Source organism: Fundulus heteroclitus, chromosome 18 (assembly GCF_011125445.2).
Source record: "Fundulus heteroclitus isolate FHET01 chromosome 18, MU-UCD_Fhet_4.1, whole genome shotgun sequence".
In the NCBI taxonomy this organism is placed as follows: Eukaryota; Metazoa; Chordata; class Actinopteri; order Cyprinodontiformes; family Fundulidae; genus Fundulus; species Fundulus heteroclitus.
In genome coordinates, this window is record NC_046378.1 from 14,863,250 (window position 1) to 14,882,374 (window position 19,125).

Consider the following 19,125-nt stretch of genomic DNA (forward strand, 5'->3'; position numbering starts at 1 on the left):
AATTTTTTCCCCCCCAGTTCTATATATCGTGAAACAGCACGAAGTTCAGGTGAGCTCCTGATCAGCTTGAATCAGATATGTAATTTTTGGCCGAAGGTTCCTTTTTTTGTTTTGTTTTTTGCTGCATTTTAATATTGCAAGATCTTGTTGCAACACTTGTTGCAACACTTCTAAACAATACGATGTATTTATGTGATATCTACTAATACATGTACATTTGAAACCAGATATCCACATACACTGCACAGAAAGACACATAACCTTTTCTTCCTCACTGACATCAAATCAGACTAAAGGTTTTAGGTCAGTTAGGAGAACCAAATTGGTTTCTATCAACTAAATGACAATAATATGCATTTTACAATCTTTGAATTCTTACACTTCCATACATTTCTTTAGCACTTGGTGGAATTGCCTCTAGCTGGTATGACTTGGGTCAAACATTTCACGTATCCTTCCAAACGAGAGTGATGGCCCACTCCTCCTGACAGAACTGCTGTAACTGAGTCAGGACCGGAGGCCAACTTACTCACTCACAACTTTTCAGGTCTGCAGACAAGCTTTCTATGGGACTGAGATCAAGGCTTTGTGAGGGCCACTCCAGAACACTGACTTTGCTTCCCTAAATTAACTTTGCAGCTAATCTGGTGCTATGATCAGGGTCACTGTCCATTTGGAAGCTTTATACTTCTGGCTGATGTATTGAGATCTCACTTTATTATTTCCACATAATTAAATGTCTTCCTGATTCCTTTTGTCTGATGTGTGCCGGTCCCTCCTGCGAAACCCCCACAGAGCATGATGCTGCCCCCTCCATACTTCACATTTAGGATAATGTTCTCAGGACTGCAAGCTTCCCCATTTTCCCTCCAAACACAACGATGCCTGAACACTTTAATTTCACCAGACCACGGGACACGTCTACAGATATCTTGGTCTTTGTCCTTTAGAGCATTTTCAAACTATAATCGGGGCTTTTATATTAACCTCAGAGTAATGGCTTCTTCCTCGCTGAGTGGCCCTTCAGCCCATGTCGGTACACTACTTGTTTCACTATGGACTCTCTCTTACCAGCTTCAGTCAGCGTCTTTAAGGTCTTTTCCTTTTGTTCTGAGGTTAATTCACACATCTCACACCAAAACACAAAATCTATCACCATATTGAACAGTATGATGGTCGTGCTCTTTATTCTCGCATTTATCCGTTTTAACAGAGGAACGTGGCACATGAATCAGGAAAATGTAGCCAAGGATGAACGGGAATTATGCAGGTCTAAAATCCTCCTCCTGGTATCTTGGCTGTTTTCATTATGTCACACAAGGAAGCAGCGTGTTTGAGCTGTTGACTTGCATACTGTACATCCACAGGTGTGCCTCTGTTTCACTCAAACGTTGTGAATTAACCAGAAGCTCACAAAGCTATGACGGCATCATCTGGGCTTCCCGAATTGTTTAAAGGCAACATAGTCTTAGTTTGTGTAAACTTTAAATTTGAAGAAAATAATAATTCACAAAATATCTCCCTACTCTATCATTTAGGAAATAGACATAAATGTAGTTTAGTCTGATTTGCTAAAAAAAAAAAACAAGCGTTATGTGTCATTTTATACAGAATGATGTAAAAATCTGGTTTGAGCTGTATTTGCAACAGTCAGTGAATGATATGAAAGGAACATGTGAGCTTGTGTGGCTACCTACCCGTGTTTCTCAGGCGCGTCCACGGCCAAACAGACGATCTCTGACCCCTTCAGCGTCCCGTTAGGAGTGGCGTTCTTGTCACTTTCGTAGTAGCTAAATGTGCCGTCGTTTAGCGTGCACCAACGACGACTGAACTCTAAAGAGATGCGCAGAGACACATTTTTTAGGATGACATTATTTTTTTTCCACTTTTCCACTTTTTGTTCATAAAGGTTCTGCTTTAATCAGCTCAATATCTTTACCAAGCAAAAATACAACTTATTACATGGGAAAAGCGTTATTGGATAACAGATGTTCACACGCACCCTCCTTCACTTTGCGCTCGGTGACCGCCCGCGCCATGGACCCGGTTTTGTACAGGAAGCCATTGTAAGACACACAAGGCGGTGGCTGGTAATGTTCCAGGTTCATGTCCCCCTCCAGCTGTAACTGAGGCAGCTCTAAAAAATGACACACAACAAAAATGTAAAGGCACAGAGTGAGAAAGGATACAGATAATTATAAAAGTGAGAAAATGTTGACGATACGTGTCAAAGTCCGCATCTTATCGCAGATAACCATCTTTGCTCATAGCATACCTATAGTTGTTGACACAAATGACACGGAGGTTTAAGATGCTGATATGAATACGAGTTATTTAAACAACTTCATAGAGCGTAGAGGATTGTTTACGCAGGTTTATCTTCATCTCTTATCTCATCCACTGGAACATTGGATGAAGTGGTTCAGTAAAAACTTCCGCCTCTTCATGTGAAGCTACTGTGACAGTAGTTTCGTTTTTATTTCGTTTTTTACGCACCACTCACATTTTGCCCAGGTTTGTGATGCCCCCCCCCCCAGAGAGAGGGAAAAGGTCGTACCTGTGTTGAGGTTGTGTCTGATTATCTCGGCCTGCAGGGGTTGGGAGTGTGCGCTGGCCAGGGACTCAGGCGACGGACAACTTGCCATGCCGGTTGAACAATTCACATCTGCGCCGCAGAAAATCAGGCTCAGCGTCTCCAGCAAATCACTGCACTGCACATTTATGCAGAGGGCCTGGAGAGGGAGCGAGGCACATTGGCGAAGGCGCAGTTAGATCAAGACATCGGGCGGATAGACAGTGACAGCCATCAGCATTTCTTTATAAATTAAGTTTGGCCGTGAACACATAAAGAGCGCAAAACTTGGGATTCGTTTCTAGCGCAGGGAGAGAAAAGATGAAGTGTAATAAGAAATGCAGTCTGACTGGAATCTAAGGCATGACATATCAGAGCAAAAACAACACGCTCGATACCAGCTTTATCACACCATGTCAAATAACTTGCATACAAAGTTCTGCAGAGATGGCTGAGGATCTAAATCAGTATCGGGAGAGTGTAGAGACATGAAAAGAGAACAAATGAAACACAGATAATTTTGCCCCCTATGTAAACGGAGTGATGCGTGTTTTATACGTGGGTGGGCGTGCTTTCAATCTCCTTATGACCGTTTTACCTGGTAAAGCTGATCCATTTACCACCAGACTATACAGTCCCTGAGACCTTCACAACAAATTCATCTAGACTGAGGCTAAATGGTCCACAGAGATATTTACTAACTGGATGACTCCTGAAGCCCTTTCATTTAGGAGTGTTAGAGTAAAAGGGGCTGAATACTAATGTCATACCATGAATACACAGTGTCCTCTGCACAACTACGCCCCTCTTTGTGTTTGTCTACCACATAAAATTAAGTTTATGGATCTAATGAGCAGGATAAATGTTCAAGGCGCCTGCAAACATTTGCCAGGCGCTGCATTTAGCCCTCCTCCAGAGTGGAGGTTTTCTTATTTTTACTTTAAGAACTAGAGAGCTTCTAATCTGAACCCTTTAAATGGTTTTGGATCTCCTTGGCCAGTGACCCACCTAAAAACAAAAAGTTGTTTTTAGGTGGTGTGGCTGCGTTCGGCTCCGTTCTCACACAGAACCACAATAAGCCATGTTTAGTAAAAACGTCAAAGGCCCTGCTTTCTCACTGACATCATTTTAAAAGAAATAGCAATGCCCTGTCTCTGTTTCAAAATATGTGTACTATAGTGACAAAGGAAAATAAAAATTAATATAGGGTTTATTTCAGGATTTCTTACACCTTTGGAACAAGAAATCCAAATTGTTTTAAGGACATTAACACTTGGAATCTCCCTAATTTCACTGAATGGACTGAGAGCCATTGCTGAAGCATTGATTAAGAGAATATTGCTTAAGAAATAAAAGTTTTAGCAGCTCTTGTGTATAGAGGAAACTGTGTTTAACAATAACTACTGCAGACATATCAGGAGGAGGAAGGTTTTTCCACATTTTAACTGTAAGCGCTGTTTTAGCTGCTATCCTGGCTAATCGTGAAGCTTTGTTTAAAATTATGACGGCAAAGAAAAACAGGTAACGCGCTTGCAGCTTTGGTTACAGTAGAAGAGACGATGCAGAGTTGCTGCTTTTATTAATATCTCAGGAAGTTACCTCTGATTCATGCAATTGCAGAAAAAGACACACACACACACACACACACACACACAAGCGTCTGTCTCGGTTTAAACCCAATAAGCTGTTTTGGAGCTGACTGAGAAATTCCACAGGTCTCCGTCACACACAGCAACACCACAGACTGTGCCTCTCCTATGTTTAAGCACTTCTAAAATCCTGCACACACATCCAGACAAACAAACCAATTAACACAGATTACAATTGCACAAGAAAACCACACACACACACACACACACACACACACACACACAAAAACAAACAGACTCACACCCAGGAGACACAAGGAGAAGCGGCGACTCTAAACAAAAGCTGCGGTCAGGCATCTGGAGACGAACACATCCTCGTGAGGCTCAGAATGCTACGCGCCACGTTAGTGCAACAATAAAACTGACAAACAGTGTGTGTAAATCAGGCTTTCTTCGCAGATCCTTCCTGGTTTTACAGCCCCTTACATTAGTCATTTATCTCTCAATGGGTAGAAGACTGGTTCTGTTTATATACGGAGCCAATCAAAGACTGTTTAGAGGCACATATTCTGGCTAAAGTTCTCTAGAAGTAATAAAAGAGGAAGATATAAGTCAAAACAGAGAAAAACGAATCAGGAACGACAGATACAGTTTATTAGGGACAATATTGATCACTTCAACAAGAGTGGAGGGGAAACAGTGAAGAGATAAGATTAAAAGATTTCATCAGACCTGGCTTGAATACCGATGAATCAGAACAGTACACAAAAACACGCACAGAACCATCTGGATCAATAGCAATCCATTACCAAGTGCTGATCAGTGGGGAGGGAGGGTTACTCCATCCCTTCTCTTACTAAATTGTCCCATTATATGCTAAATAAGATGTTTCTTTGAACCCAACAGTCATGGTGAGTATGAGAACAAAGCTCTGTGATTTATGGAAAACAACTTCCCAATTCAAGAAAACTACAAATTGAAGCCTAAACACAAAGATCAAAGAGAGGAAGACAAGGGTTTGAGATTTTAATTGGGATGATTCATTTCAGGTCTGTTCCTTGTTTTTGATAATCAAGAAAACAGATATTTTTTTGATCATAAGAATAAGATTAAAACCATGCTAGATTAATTGCAAAATTGCAATCCAGGACCAGGAAGTAACAGAGTCCTGAGTAGGGCTGCACAATTAATCGCATTTTTAATATAATCGTGATTAAAAAAAAAAAACAATTTCCAAATTGCAGAGGTCAGCAATTTTTGGCTATGTAACAATTAGGGAATCAGATGCGTCCTTTAGGTGTCAGTAAAATGTTTAAAGTGGGTTTGCCTCCACATGGAAGGGAAGACAGTTGCAGAAGTGACATAATCTAATTTTATTACTTGTTTTAGAGTTTATATAATAACACTGTTTTACCAGGAACCTTCAGGAATCTCACCGTAGCATTAAGTAGCGGTCAATCAGTTTAACACATAGACTTGCTTATTGGTTGCACTTTATGTTCAACATGGCAACTAATCCGCATGGCGAGGAAACAAATTGACTTGTTGTTTGTATATGTTTAAAAAGACATGATAAATTAAACTGGGGGGGGGGGGGTCGCATTAAATCGCAATATTAAGATAAAAAAATCGCAATTAGATTATTTTTCAAAATCGTTCAGCCCTAGTCCTGAGTTTAAACACCCGGCGTGGGTTCTGTGTGCGCGTAGTTTGCATGTTCCGCTCATGCAGGCCATGGTTTTCTCCAGGTACTACGCTTTCCTCCCAAAGTCCAAAAACATGCTTGTTAGGTAAATTGGTCTCTCTAAACTGCCCTTAGACGTTTGTGTGCGCGCATCTGCCCAGAGTGTATCCTCACCAAATGATCGCTGGAGAAAGGCTCCAGCCCCTGTGGCCCTGGAAGGATAAGAAGCTAAAGACGATAGACGGACAGATGGATAGACGAGTGGATGGGTGGAGTTCGTAATGACTCAAACTCTAGATGGTCTGGCAAGTTTTAAAAGAATCCAAGCTAATAAAAAGAGTTAAGCCCCCAACCCCCATTTTGAGGACTCTTCCAATTTGGTCTTTACCGTTACCAGATTGTAATGCAGCGCTGGGTGAGGCTGGATTTAGCTTCACCCATTCACAAATGGAGCCATCGAGTATAGACTAGTGCGGCGTAATGGCAGATTGCCATCCAACTGACCGTGAATAGTGTAAACTACACGAAAACGGTGTGCTGTTCCATGTGCAAGCTCGTGTGAGAAGAGAGCATGTGGGTCAGTGTGCTGCTCAGATAAAGCCGAGCAAGTTCCCTTTGACCGAGTGACATGGACCAATTGGAGCAAAGTACAATGAGGAAATGGGTTGTTTGAGTATTTAAGACCTCACCCTTCAACATCTGCTGCCTATGAGCAAAGTAATAACACACACACACACACACACAGATGAGAGGAGAAGGGAATAGAAGAATCCTACTCAATATCCCCAGAGAGAAAAGAAAGAAAGAGAGAGGGAGATTTTTATCTGGGTGTGTCTTTAAAATCACAGACCTCCATCTGGCCTTCGCAGTTTCATTGGACGGCCAGGGAGGAAAACAAAGAGACGAGTGGAAACAGAAGAAAGGGAAAAAAATTATGAAAAGAAGATGAAAGGATTTGAGTCTCCATGTTTAATCCAAGGGCGATTATACTTTGCTGGAAACTCAACATATAGAGAGAAACACAAGCACATGCAGAGACACAACAAGGCCCGAACTACGCCCACCGCTGCCACACATGTACTGTATGTGCGCTTGTATATTAAATCCAGATGAGAATAACACAGGCATGCTCCAGCATTATGTCACCAGGAACAATTTGCAAATCCAGACACATTAAAGCGAAAAAGAACAGAAAGTTTAGAGACGCACAAGAACAGAAAAGGGAGAGAGGGAAAAAAATGGGGAAATAAACAAAAAGGCAGAATTCTTCCCAGGCCACCTCCGTGCAGAGAAGAAGGGATTTATTGTCTGAGATTCTGCAGTGTGAATGGGGAACTAAGGCACTCGGCTGAAAGAGACAGCAAAAATGTAACGAGTGAATTAGCAACCGTAAATGAACGGAAAAACTGACTTTCCTCCAAGAACTTTACGTTAGAAACTCAAAAAGTAATAGAAAAAAAAGGGTAATTAAAGCCCATGTGTCACAACCTCTACGCTTAGTTTGCTTTAACAGGTAAAATAAATGCTCAGAATACAACCAGCACTAGTCATCATACTGTAGATAGTAATACCTCGACACAATGTTGCCTATCTGCTTCTAGCATTGCCTTTCAAGAGACATTCAAAGGTGTGTAGACCAAGACGTGAGTCAAAATAATCTTATGAGCAATTTAAGAGGTGATGGAAATTCTACATAAAAACAATCGGGATTAGTCGACCAACTGAAAGAAAAATAATCGGTAGATTAGTTGACTCTTAAAATAATTGCTGGCTTCAGCCCTACAGTGTAGAATAGAGCTTAATGCAGCATTGCCCCTCCCCCACCCGTTGCTGCTTTCATTGCCATCCAGCTGGCTGAACAAAAAGAAAGAAGGCTGCTACAAGTCTTCTTTTGGATTAAAAGAAAGACTAATTTGGCTGTTGGCAAGTAGTTACAACAGTGAAAAACTCAGAGTTATGGTCTGGAGAGTAAAAGATGAGTCAACCGTCATTCTTATTAAAGTAAACCTGTTTTAAGACCATAGCCAGCCAGAGACATTTCTGTAACAGCATCTTGCTCCATTTAATTTGTCCAGTCAAATGGACTGGGACCCTTTGACAAATGATCTCACAAGCTAATCTTCAAGTCATAGTTTTACAGAACAAAACACTGATAATGTTGCTCTGCACAATCAACTGGAACACTGCTAATGCATCTAGCCGGTGTGCATTTCGTAACTTGCTTAAATTTAAGCATCAAAATCAAATTCAAATAAAGAAATGTCATAGCAGTACATCTAATATTCAGTGCATTTAGAACAAACAGCTGCTAAACATTTTTTGAGTGCATAGATGTGAATAAATGTGCATAACTCAATGGATACGCGGTACTTTCACACAAAATGAGCATACTGTGTAAATCTCATGCCAACCCATGCCTTGCCATAGTTTAATCTGAAAATGGTAAGTATGCTTTTGGCAAGTTAGTGCAATAAATCAATCATGCCCCCCCCCCCCCCCCCCCTCCCTCTGTGTCCTAATTATCAGGACAGAGCTCTAATCAACTTCCCATCGATCTGATTGTAAATAATGCAGAAACGTTTCAACAACAACTACAAAGCGAAACCACACTTTGCCTGCTTTAGTTTCTTTCTTCTTGTTGGCTTCCTATTTAATCCAGAATTAAATTAAATCCTTCTACTCGCACACTGATAAAGACCCTTAATCAGTTTTAAACATGAACTGTCTCCTAGCTTTGGACAGCCTAAAACGTAGCAGTCCACCAAAAGCCAAACCCACAGCTTCCTGCTCCGTCCTCGGCGGGTTTAAACGTGTACTGCAGTGGATATCTGCAAATACAAGTGGACACAGCACTCCCACTGGACATCTTGTGGACACTGTCCGGTCAGCTCGACCCAACATGTTGTAAAGAAAACAGCAGCGATTTCCTGCCTCCTGGGCGCTTTGGACAGACATCCCCCCCCAGCATCAGACCTCCAGCTGTGTGTGAGAGCATCTCCAAAAGAAAGCCCCACGCTGTGCAGGAGCATATGGAACCAGTGGCAGTGGGGGGGAAACAAGAAAAAAAAAATCTGGACCCAATTGTCCACACATTCTCCTGCACACCTCCACTCTTTCCTGTTTCTGCTTCTGTTGGCTCGGGCTACCCCTCATTAACTTCACAGTTTGACCTTTTAACTTTCTTTCCACCTTCCGCAGCTAGCTCTGGCTGTATCTGTCAAAGCATCTAGAACTTGCCAGGCCGAACTGGACAAAACGTGCTCCTGTGCGTCCCCTTTTATTTCTATTTTTGCCCATTCCTCCTCTAAGGTTTCCCAACACCCAACCAGCCGAGGAATCTGGTTCTGCAAGAGATAAAGTACAGTTCAAACAGAGTCATTGCTTCCTTGTACAGAGCGTGTAGAGTGATATGACGATTAGTGGTGAATCACTGAAGCGTGAATTATTAATTGAACTAGGAATCAATAGTTGGCCGCGTGCCCCGAGAGAGAGCGAATGACAGCGAAACGGTGGTAACTTATTAGTAGGCATGAACAAAAACAAAAAAGAGGCACACAAGCGTGCCCACACATGCACATTAATATGCATGTTAACATATGCCAGCCCACTCCAGTGAGGAAAATACACACAATCCCTTCAGTGTGCCGTCTCAAGCACAGATCCACATTAGTCTTTTCTACAACCTCTAAACTATGCATGGAAGCACGCCGTCACATGCATTTGCACCGTTTCACAGAGATAACATTCAGAGACTCAAAGTCCACCAACGCACTGCTGACCCCTGTGTAAAAAAAGGCACATTTTCCACTGGTAACAAAAAAAAAAAAAAAAAAAAAAAAAACACACCCTGTGGAAAAACAGATGTAGGCACACTGAATATTTTCACTACCCTCTCCCGCAAACGCACAAATTTTACCTCCAGGTTTTCAGTTCCCTTGAAACGCAGCTCGGCTTTAGTGGCAGCTCACAAGCAAAAAGAAATCACAACAGGCTCACAATGTAACACTTTTACAAAGCTTTAAGTCAGACACAGAGTTCACAGACAACTTACGAATCAGACAAGAAGCCAAGAGGGAGCAGATCAACTTTCTTGAGCGGTTCCCGGCCAAACAATGAGGACAGGAGAAGGGCAAGGAGAAGTGGAGGGAGGAGGAGGCGGAGTTAGAGCACATTCCAGTTAAATCAGTGAAAAGTGATGTCACATTCAGGAAACAAAACAAAAAAAACCCACAGAAAACTGTAAAATAGGTCAGGAATTCATCCATACGCTTGAATTTAGCACATTTTCCCCAAATATTCAAATCAAACAACACCTAATGTTCAACACGCTGTTTGCCTTCTTTATCTTTTCAGGTGCTACAACAAAAGTTGCCAAAAACCAATGTGTTTAAGACGCACCCAATGGGGAACAGAAACGGCGATACACTGAAGAATTTCAAGTATTTTACCCGTAGACGGCAACAAAACAGGTAGAGCAGCTGCCGGCAATCTCCTGCCGCAAATCGGTCCAGCTGTTACACTTGAAATGCAGAAGGGCAACAGAAAAAAAAAAAAAAGGAGTAGCACCAGCAACCTAAAAAAAGATGTTTGTGACTTCCTTCATCTCCTGCACATCACAAACACGCTGACTCACACACACACACACACACACACACACACACACACGCACACACACACACACACACACACACACAGCGGGGAGGAGAAACAGTAACTCATAATCAGGTGTTAAATGTGACTCAACCACACACTGTGTGTCTGTGAGCTGTACACATTGTTGTTGAATGTGGGTTAAGCGGCGATTAAGTGGCCCAGCTTCAACTGAGACACTAAAACTTTTAACCACAAGCAATGAGCCTCAGCAAAAAGCACTACAAAAATGGATCTTAGGCAGTTCCTCGACGTTCTACAGCGGACTGTAGGAGCAGAGAGGAAAACCGGCTCGCAGCTCCAGAGGGGGTGACAGACATGCCGTACCAGAGCTGCAACATTTTCTCTGAGGTAAAAAGGTGAGTCGGTGATTCTCAGGAGCAACAAGACCACGTCCACTGCTATTTAGGCATTTGTTTTACACTAAATTATAAATATTTTTTATTAGGGTTAGGGTCTTTTTTTGTTGTTCTGTGATCTCTGGTGCCCCTCAATGGATGGCAATTACTGCTGCAAGAGACGTACGCCACCTTATGGAGAACAAAATAATAAATAAAAAAACACACATGCACGACCAGAATTTTGAGGCCAAGTTCCAATCTCCAATTTTTGTAAATCTTTGACCTGCCAAAGATTTCTTGCCTCAGGTGGAAGAGTTTCAGTATCACGGGGATTTGTTAACAAGAGGAGGGTAGAATGGAGCAGGAGACGGATCGGTGCAGCCGCTGCAGTAATGCGTACTGAACCTTTCAGCTCACACTGCAAAAACAGAACTAGAAATAAGTAAAATGTTCTTAAAATTAGTGTATTTGTCCTCGATTTGAGCAGGTAAACAAGATGATTTGCCAATGGAATAAGATTTTTGCACTTAAAATAGGAACAATTCATCTCAATCATCTTATTTCAAGTGCAGGATGTCTAAATATCTTATTTCAGGGGTCAAAATACTCATTCCATTGGCAGATAATCTTATTTACCTGCTCAAATCAAGGATAAATACACTAACTTTAAGAACATTTTACTTATTTTTAGATTCGTTTTTGCAGTGCAGCTCTCAAGGTCTACCCTCATATGGTCATGAAAAACCAGATATGAGCTTCAGCCGCAGGGTGGCAGGGCACTCCCTTAGATATATGGTGAGGAACTCAGCCATCCAGGAGCGGCTGGGAGAAGAGCCCCTGCTCCTCCACATTGAGAGGAGTCAACTGAGGTGTCTCGGGCATTTGTTCTGAATTCCCCCTGGACGCCTCCACCAGGAGGAGGCCCAGGCGCCTCCCCAGGACACGCTGAAGAGACCATCTCTCTGAGGGTCTGGGAACATCTTGGGGATCCCCCAGAGGAGCTGGAGGAGGCGTCTGGGGGAGAGGGAAATCTGGGTGTCCTTGCCGAATCTGCTGCCCCGCAACCCAGTCCCAGGTCAGCGGAAGACGACGAGTACAAATGGGACTGTGGGAGATGGAGTACCAACAGAGAACCCATGCATGCACAAGAAGAACATGCAAACTCCAGGCAGACAGATTCATAGCATTCATATCCAGAACATTCATGCTGCAAGTCAAAAGTGCTATAAACTACTCAGCTGTGCAATCTAAGTCATTTACTCTTTAAGCACTATAATAGAAGAACATAATTCAGATTTCTGTCCTTCTTTCAATAATCAGCCATCATTTTTTCAACATGAAGCATGTTTAATAATTAAAAAAAAGATTAAAAAGAAAAAAAAGACCCTCCTGACATTCAACTTTGCTCCAGATCTTATATTAGCGAGCAGTTAGACAGCTAGCTTCACAAACAAGGCAGACTGCCTGTGTGCTTTCTAGAAAATGTAGATCCTCAACAGTGAGATTTTCAAATGGCTGCTAACATTTCAATATCTCCTTGACAGGCAAACACTGAAAGCTCAAAAGAGTAAGACAGCAACGTTGGTTTAATGGCAATAGAGGTTCAAGAATCTCTATTGCCGTTATGTGTGAGAAGCCTTCCTACTGGAAATAAACAGAAATGAAGTAACAATGTCCACTTACGTTGTTGAGCTCTCTCTGGTTGCCATACAGCGGATGGTATTTCCTGTATTTGCCCTGCCGATACTTGTTAGTGATGAAGCGCCGTCTGTCTTCGCTGCAACTAGAGGGCGATAGAGCTTCACTTGGTGGGATGTTGGCGGCCCAGAAACTGTTCACCCGCTCGTTCCCGAGCCCGAGGAAAACCTGGGTCATAGATGAATAGAACAATTTCAATTTGAGAGTGAGATCAGAACATATACAACTTAGGGTGATCGTGGGTTTAACAGTTTTAGTGCCAATCCTCCAGAACTACGATACTGCAGCTCTAAGATGCATCTCTTCTCCCATACACATGAATCGAATGCAGGGCTATTTTTTCCAGGCCTTTGCAGAGCTGACTGACATGCTGATGGGGGATTTCAGCCATTGGATTCAGGTGTGTTGGAGCCACGATGAATCCAACAACAGCAGAATAGCAGATCTTGGAGACTGGAGTTTGGCACGCCTATTCTAAAATAGTTTTGGCTGGTAAATTTTCAGTTTATCTGAAGATTTATAGCTTTAATTACCAGCTTTTATTACAGAGCAATAAACCTCTTACCAAGAAAGACAATATGTAATAGTTTTTTCCATCTAGAATGCAACTAAATAATTGGATTCTCCCTTTAAATAATCATCCACAGTGAGTCTCAACTAATAATGCTGGAATTTCTTTTTCTGATCGTTTACCTGGATAAGCTCTTCTGTCCACACCTTCTTATCCATCTTCAGACTTCGAACTTTAGAGATACTTGGACCCAGTCCTCGGTGTTCTCCTAAAATAATCCACAAACCAAATTAGATCCTGATCATATATGATTCATTTTAAATACTCTAACTGTGCCACAAGCACAATTAGAGCCTTTACAGGCTTGTAAAGTTAGGTTAACAGTTGTAAAAAAAAAAAAAAAACTAAGTGCACATTCTCTTTCATTTCTAGGATTTTCAAGTTTTTTTTTTTTTTTATGTAAGCACAAATTTACAGAAAGGAAAAAAAAAACACACCAAAGGTTCAACATTATGATGTTTGATTAAACAAAAATGAAACAAAATGGAAAATCTGTATATAGGAAAACTAAGTGTGGCCTTGCTGCTTCTATAGCATTACGGAAGTAGCAGCCATTTGCTTCAAACAGATTACAAATGATTAAACGTTATCAGCGTACAACCAACCCTATAAAAACAGGAATTCAAGCAGGTTGCTGCTGTGCATGTTATGTGTGGGTGGCAGCACTACTCTGAAGTCAGCAATGAAGTTGGAGAAACGTTTGGCGCTGTTCAACTACCTTGGCAGCGCTTATCAGACCATTATTCAAAACAAGGCCGTAGGTGGGGGGAGAGGGGGGAGGGGGTTGTAGGTCCAGGTAAAGCTCAGACATCCCTCTCCCCAGTGATATATATTCCCTCCAACGAGTCCTGGGTCTTCCCCAGGGACTCCTCCCAGTGGGATGTACCCAGAATTCCCCCAAATGGAGGCACTCGGGGGGGGGGGGGGGGGGGGGGGGGGGCTCCTGATCAGATGCCCAGGTGACCTCAACTGACTCCTTTCAATGCGGACAAGCAGGGGCTCTACTTTGAGCTCCGCCCAGATGATGGAGGTCCTCACCCTATCTGTAAGGCTAAGCCCAGACACCATCCCCAGGAAGCTCATTTTGGCCACCTGTATCCCGGATCTTCGTTCTTTCGCCGGAACGCATAAGACCCATAAATCAGGCTTTGCTTTTGGACACTCCCACCCAACACTGGACACGGTCACGTAAATCATCTGTCCAGCTCTAGTCCATCCTACATCACTATGAAAAACTAACACTCGCTTGAGCACGATATTCGCTGGAACACATTCAAGACATTCGCTAGGTGAAACCATGCCATGCTCAGAGAATTAGCAAAAACCAAACCTAAAGACTCAGGCTCCATGGTATTGACATGAACAGTAATGACCTTAATAGAAAAATAAGACTTAGCTATGCATGGGATTGTTCAGTCTGGTTACTAGAGTAAAATCTTTATTGCCTAAGGTACGATCTACTTTTCTGGAACCATAAGAATGATCTAAAGAATAAGTTCACCACACGCAAGTACATTGGTGAAAACCAAACCAAACATAGTAGTAATAACAACAGTAATAAAACTAAGAGCTGACAAGCATGGGGGTGGAATGATGATGATTTGGGCTTGTTTAGCAGCCACAGTACCTGGGCGCCTCGCTGTCACTGACTGAACCATGAACTCATCTGTAAACCAAATGTAAGACTTGTTGTTTGACAACAAGTCTTACATGTCAGAAACAGTGATCATCCAGACACCTCAGCAAATCTAAAGCAGAAAGTTTGAAATATTGAAGAATTGAGGTGTTTCAATGATCCGGTCAAAGTCCAGAACCTGACCTGACAGAAACTGATGCTGGACCTCAAGAGAGCTGTGAGCAGACAAGTTCCTGCAAAACCTCGATGAACTGAAGCAGTGTTGTTAACATTTCCTCCACAGCAATGAGAGAGACCGATAAGGTCATACAGAAAACAAACACTTTAGCTTTTTACAGATTCCATTCAGTTTCCCACCCAGCTTCTCTCTTTGGGCTTCATTGGTTTATTAAATACTGACAGTGTGGAATGCGTTGTGTGACTTTGGACACTTGCAGTAGAATTAAAACAGACAACATGTGAACAATCCTGAACACGGCTGTGGACATGTAAGCAATAAGTACGCCGGAAGCACATCCAGATGCACTCACACCAACCTGCACATCGCTTGCAGATCACCACACACAAGTTGACGGCCGCCCACTCTGGCTTGGGCGCGTAGCAGTCGGCGCACAAACTGTTGCTTGGCTCCGCCCAGATCCGCTCCACCACCTCGCTGTTGGACAGCGCCTCTCCTATGGCGTCCCTCATGGCTTTCACCCACTGCTCCCTCGCCGCCTCCGACTCCGCTATAAAACTGTGGGAAACAGGTAATCAGAGGCCATGGGATGTATTTTTGCTTTCAAGACAGACAACTTAAATCTACAGTAAGGCTCAAATGAACAGCAGCTCAACATCAATCACAAAGTACTAGTAGGTGTAGTAGAGTCGAAGAAAACCAGCAGCCCTCAACCGCAAGCTGCTGATTATGTTTACAAATCAACAATCGAAGGACATGTATCAATGAATATAATAAATGAACCATGTCACGCAAACGGCGTACCGTAGTTTGAATTTCAATTCAAAGTTTAACAAATGGGAGAAGCATATCAAAAAGTGTATAAAGTGAGGAGCTGCTCAACTGAAATGATCCCAAACCCTTTTAAACGGAGACCAAAACCAGAAAGAGGTGGAAGAAAACTGAAACTAGGACATACGTTTCTGATGTGATCCGACTTTCTGACCACACTGCAAATTAATGACACAAAGAGCCACACGGATGCAGTCACAACACACACACACGCACACACACAGCAGTCTATAGAAAAACGCAGGGCTTTTCACAGTTTCCCATCCTGTCAGGCTGTGCACTGTCAGACAAAAATAAATAGACCACACACACACACACACACACACACACACAACAGACATATGTGCTGGTGCACATGCGTTATCCCCCCACATCAAAACAGCTTTTCTCATTCTTGACAGACACCCAGCTGAGTGCTCAGAGGAAAGATTAGAGAAGGCTGACAGAAAAAAACAACAACATTTAAACTCATTTCTATAAGCACCCCAGCAACACAACTCAGCGATTCAGACACAGATTTAGAAATGAAGACTATACAGCATTCAAGTCACTGCTTGCTTTTAAAAAAAAAAAAAAAAAAAAAAAAAAGAATCAACCAAATCGATGAGTAAATTGCAACTTGGAACAATTGCTCCTTACTAAAATGTGTAATGTGAAACCTTTTGCTTGGTCAGAGATAATAAAAAACCCACTATCCTTCCTTTCCAGACACATTTTTATACTGCTTTAACATAAAAACCTCCGTATGAAGTTTACACACAGCAAACTAAAGTGGCTTAGCTCTGCTTATCAAGTTACCGATGAAAATCTCAATAGATTATGCGTGCTGCACAATAAAAAAAAAAGACAGAAAGACAGACCATGGACAGTGGGAGACAGTTGCACAGCAGGCTTTAAAAAAAATCCTTTTGCATGTATCTCAATAAACTGGAACATCAAAAACCTAAAGACCCACAGAGAACCTAGCATTGCCAAGAGAAAGATGTAGACGAGCTGAAGGCGGCCATTAAAGCAACCTCAGCTCCCTGAACACCTCAGCAGAGCAACAAGCTGGTCACCGCTACGCGTCTCTGCACTGACGCAGTAATGTGTGCAAACCAAGGCATGAGCGCACATCCTGTACAATACGTGGACTTGCTTTCAGTAGCCTGACAATTATTTATTAAAATTTACATGTCTCATATTGGTCTGAGTAAGTGAATTTGAGGCTTTTGTTAGCCGTTATAATCATCAAAATTACTAAAATAAAAAGATAAAATACTACCATATAACAAATCTATGTGGTAAACAAGTTTCACTTCTCGAACTGACCGGTTGAGATCAAGGGACCTTTCAGTTCATTGTAATTAATTTACATTTACCTGCACACTGTAGTGACTTAAAGAGCGTCATAGGCTATGAGTTTTTCATTTTGTTTGGCTTTCTTCAACCAGGTTACCTGAATATGCGGTAAGGTGTGGTGAGATCAAAGCTACGACGTTCCGAGTCTTTCACATTGCCAACGTTCATGTCAATGGATGTGATTCCCACTCCGATACGATAATCCTGGAAGGAAAATGAAGACAGTCGTTTTTCCCCCATCAACCAAGAAAACAATATTGATTCACCTAAGTTCAAGATAAGGAAAAATGAATAGCTTATTAACTTCTCTTGATAAGGGATCTCTGATCACATTATATATATATATATATATATATATATATATATATATATATATATATATATATATATATATATAGATATATATATATATATATATATATATATATATATATATATATATATATATATATATATATATATATATATATATTAGGGCTGGGCAACGATTAAAATATTTAATCGCGATTAATCGCACTGATTAATCGCACTGATTAATCGCGATTAATCGCGATTAATCGCATTGTATTTACAAACTCCAAGAATGAATTCAAAAGTAGTGTAAAGAGCACTTTTATTTTAATGTTCTGCTGCCATATGAACAAAAGTGTTGTAACATTTGTAGCACTTATCAGTAACACATATTTAGTGTAAAGCTCAACTTAAACATGTAAAACAAAAAATAGCAATAATAATAAATTAAAGCTTATTGCCACTGACAGGGAATTCTCTTTATGGGGAAAAAATCTACCAAAAACAGGCAATTTCTGAGGTAACAGCAGGGAGCAGCATTACCATTTTATGTTCAATACCAAAGTTTAACTTGGCAGTGGTTCCAACTAACTTGTTTCTGTCATATTCGATGCTGGAAGAACTTTAAACTGAAATGCTTGCTAACTCGATATGCTTGCGTTTATTTGACGTTGACACGCGGTTTTTTGTTGTTGCTTTCTCGCGCGCATATAGTGAATGGCAGGGGGAAAACAGGCAAAAATACATGGATACTTTGAAACGAGAAGCGACTTCACCGACGGCGTCGATGCAGACCCCCCCCCGCTCCGCTCCGCACAAAACTTGTTCCGGCCGCCAACTCACCGCCTCGCCTCGCCCCGCCTAAGCTCGCTCGCGGTACCTGCGGGAAACACCGCCTTCCGCATGTCAGCTGTGTTTTTTTCCGGCCAGCACCTTTCTTCCTCTTTGAATCTGAGGCTGGGCTGACAGCGAGGTTATTGGCGCATTATCGCCACCTATTGTTCTGATTCAAACCCCTACACCGCAGCAACAGACCTTCACAAAATAAAAGCATGTGACCAACATGCGTTAACGCGCGTTAAAGAAAATATCGCCGTTAATAGTCTAATGAGTTAACGCGAAATTAACGCGTTAACTTGCCCAGCCCTAATATATATATATATATATATATATAGATATATATATATATATATATATATATATATATATATATATATATATATATATATATATATATATATATATATATATATATATATATATATACACACACACTCTCTATGACTCTCTTACATCTGCGTTTTTATAGAGGAAAACTTTATCTGAAGCAACGACAGTGTAAAGTTTGGATCGCAGTCCTCTGAGCTCCAGGTAGCCTTGGTATTCCGGGGCCAACGGTGAACCTGGGCCCAAGGCGCTTTGGCGATTGCGCCCCCTGGTGCAGTCCGACAGTACAGTCACCCATTCGTTTCTTTCGTCTGCAGTAGACGAGCAAAGACGCTTTTGGTAAAACTAAAATGGACAGCTGGGAACTTGTGCACAGTGAACTGCATTGGTGAAAACATATGTAACAAAGCAAGAAAAAAAATAAATAAATGTAAACAAACTTTCGCTTTCCGCCCTGAAGATAAACGTTCGGTTGTCCGTGGCAACCTCAAACTTCAGCTCCCCGACGGCGGACACATTAGTGATAAACGCCGTTGAGATGAACCCCTTGGAATACACCTCCTACAACATGACACC

At 41.8% G+C, this 19,125-nt stretch overlaps 1 protein-coding gene across 5 annotated transcripts in view; it reads right to left on the bottom strand.

The window, feature by feature from the left end:
• Positions 1–19,125, bottom strand: part of LOC105923403 (arf-GAP with Rho-GAP domain, ANK repeat and PH domain-containing protein 1) — an 80,126-nt gene that overhangs the window by 22,477 nt on the left and 38,524 nt on the right. For all 5 annotated transcript variants that reach the window (XM_036149565.1, XM_036149564.1, XM_036149562.1 and 2 more), the window contains 9 exons: positions 18,990–19,110; positions 18,676–18,860; positions 17,189–17,295; positions 15,278–15,477; positions 13,228–13,313; positions 12,520–12,702; positions 2,558–2,732; positions 2,003–2,137; positions 1,698–1,833 (listed from right to left, as the gene is read on the bottom strand). In XM_036149565.1, the coding sequence (XP_036005458.1) occupies positions 1,698–1,833; positions 2,003–2,137; positions 2,558–2,732; positions 12,520–12,702; positions 13,228–13,313; positions 15,278–15,477; positions 17,189–17,295; positions 18,676–18,860; positions 18,990–19,110 (1,328 nt within the window). The remainder of the gene's footprint in view (positions 1–1,697; positions 1,834–2,002; positions 2,138–2,557; positions 2,733–12,519; positions 12,703–13,227; positions 13,314–15,277; positions 15,478–17,188; positions 17,296–18,675; positions 18,861–18,989; positions 19,111–19,125) is intronic.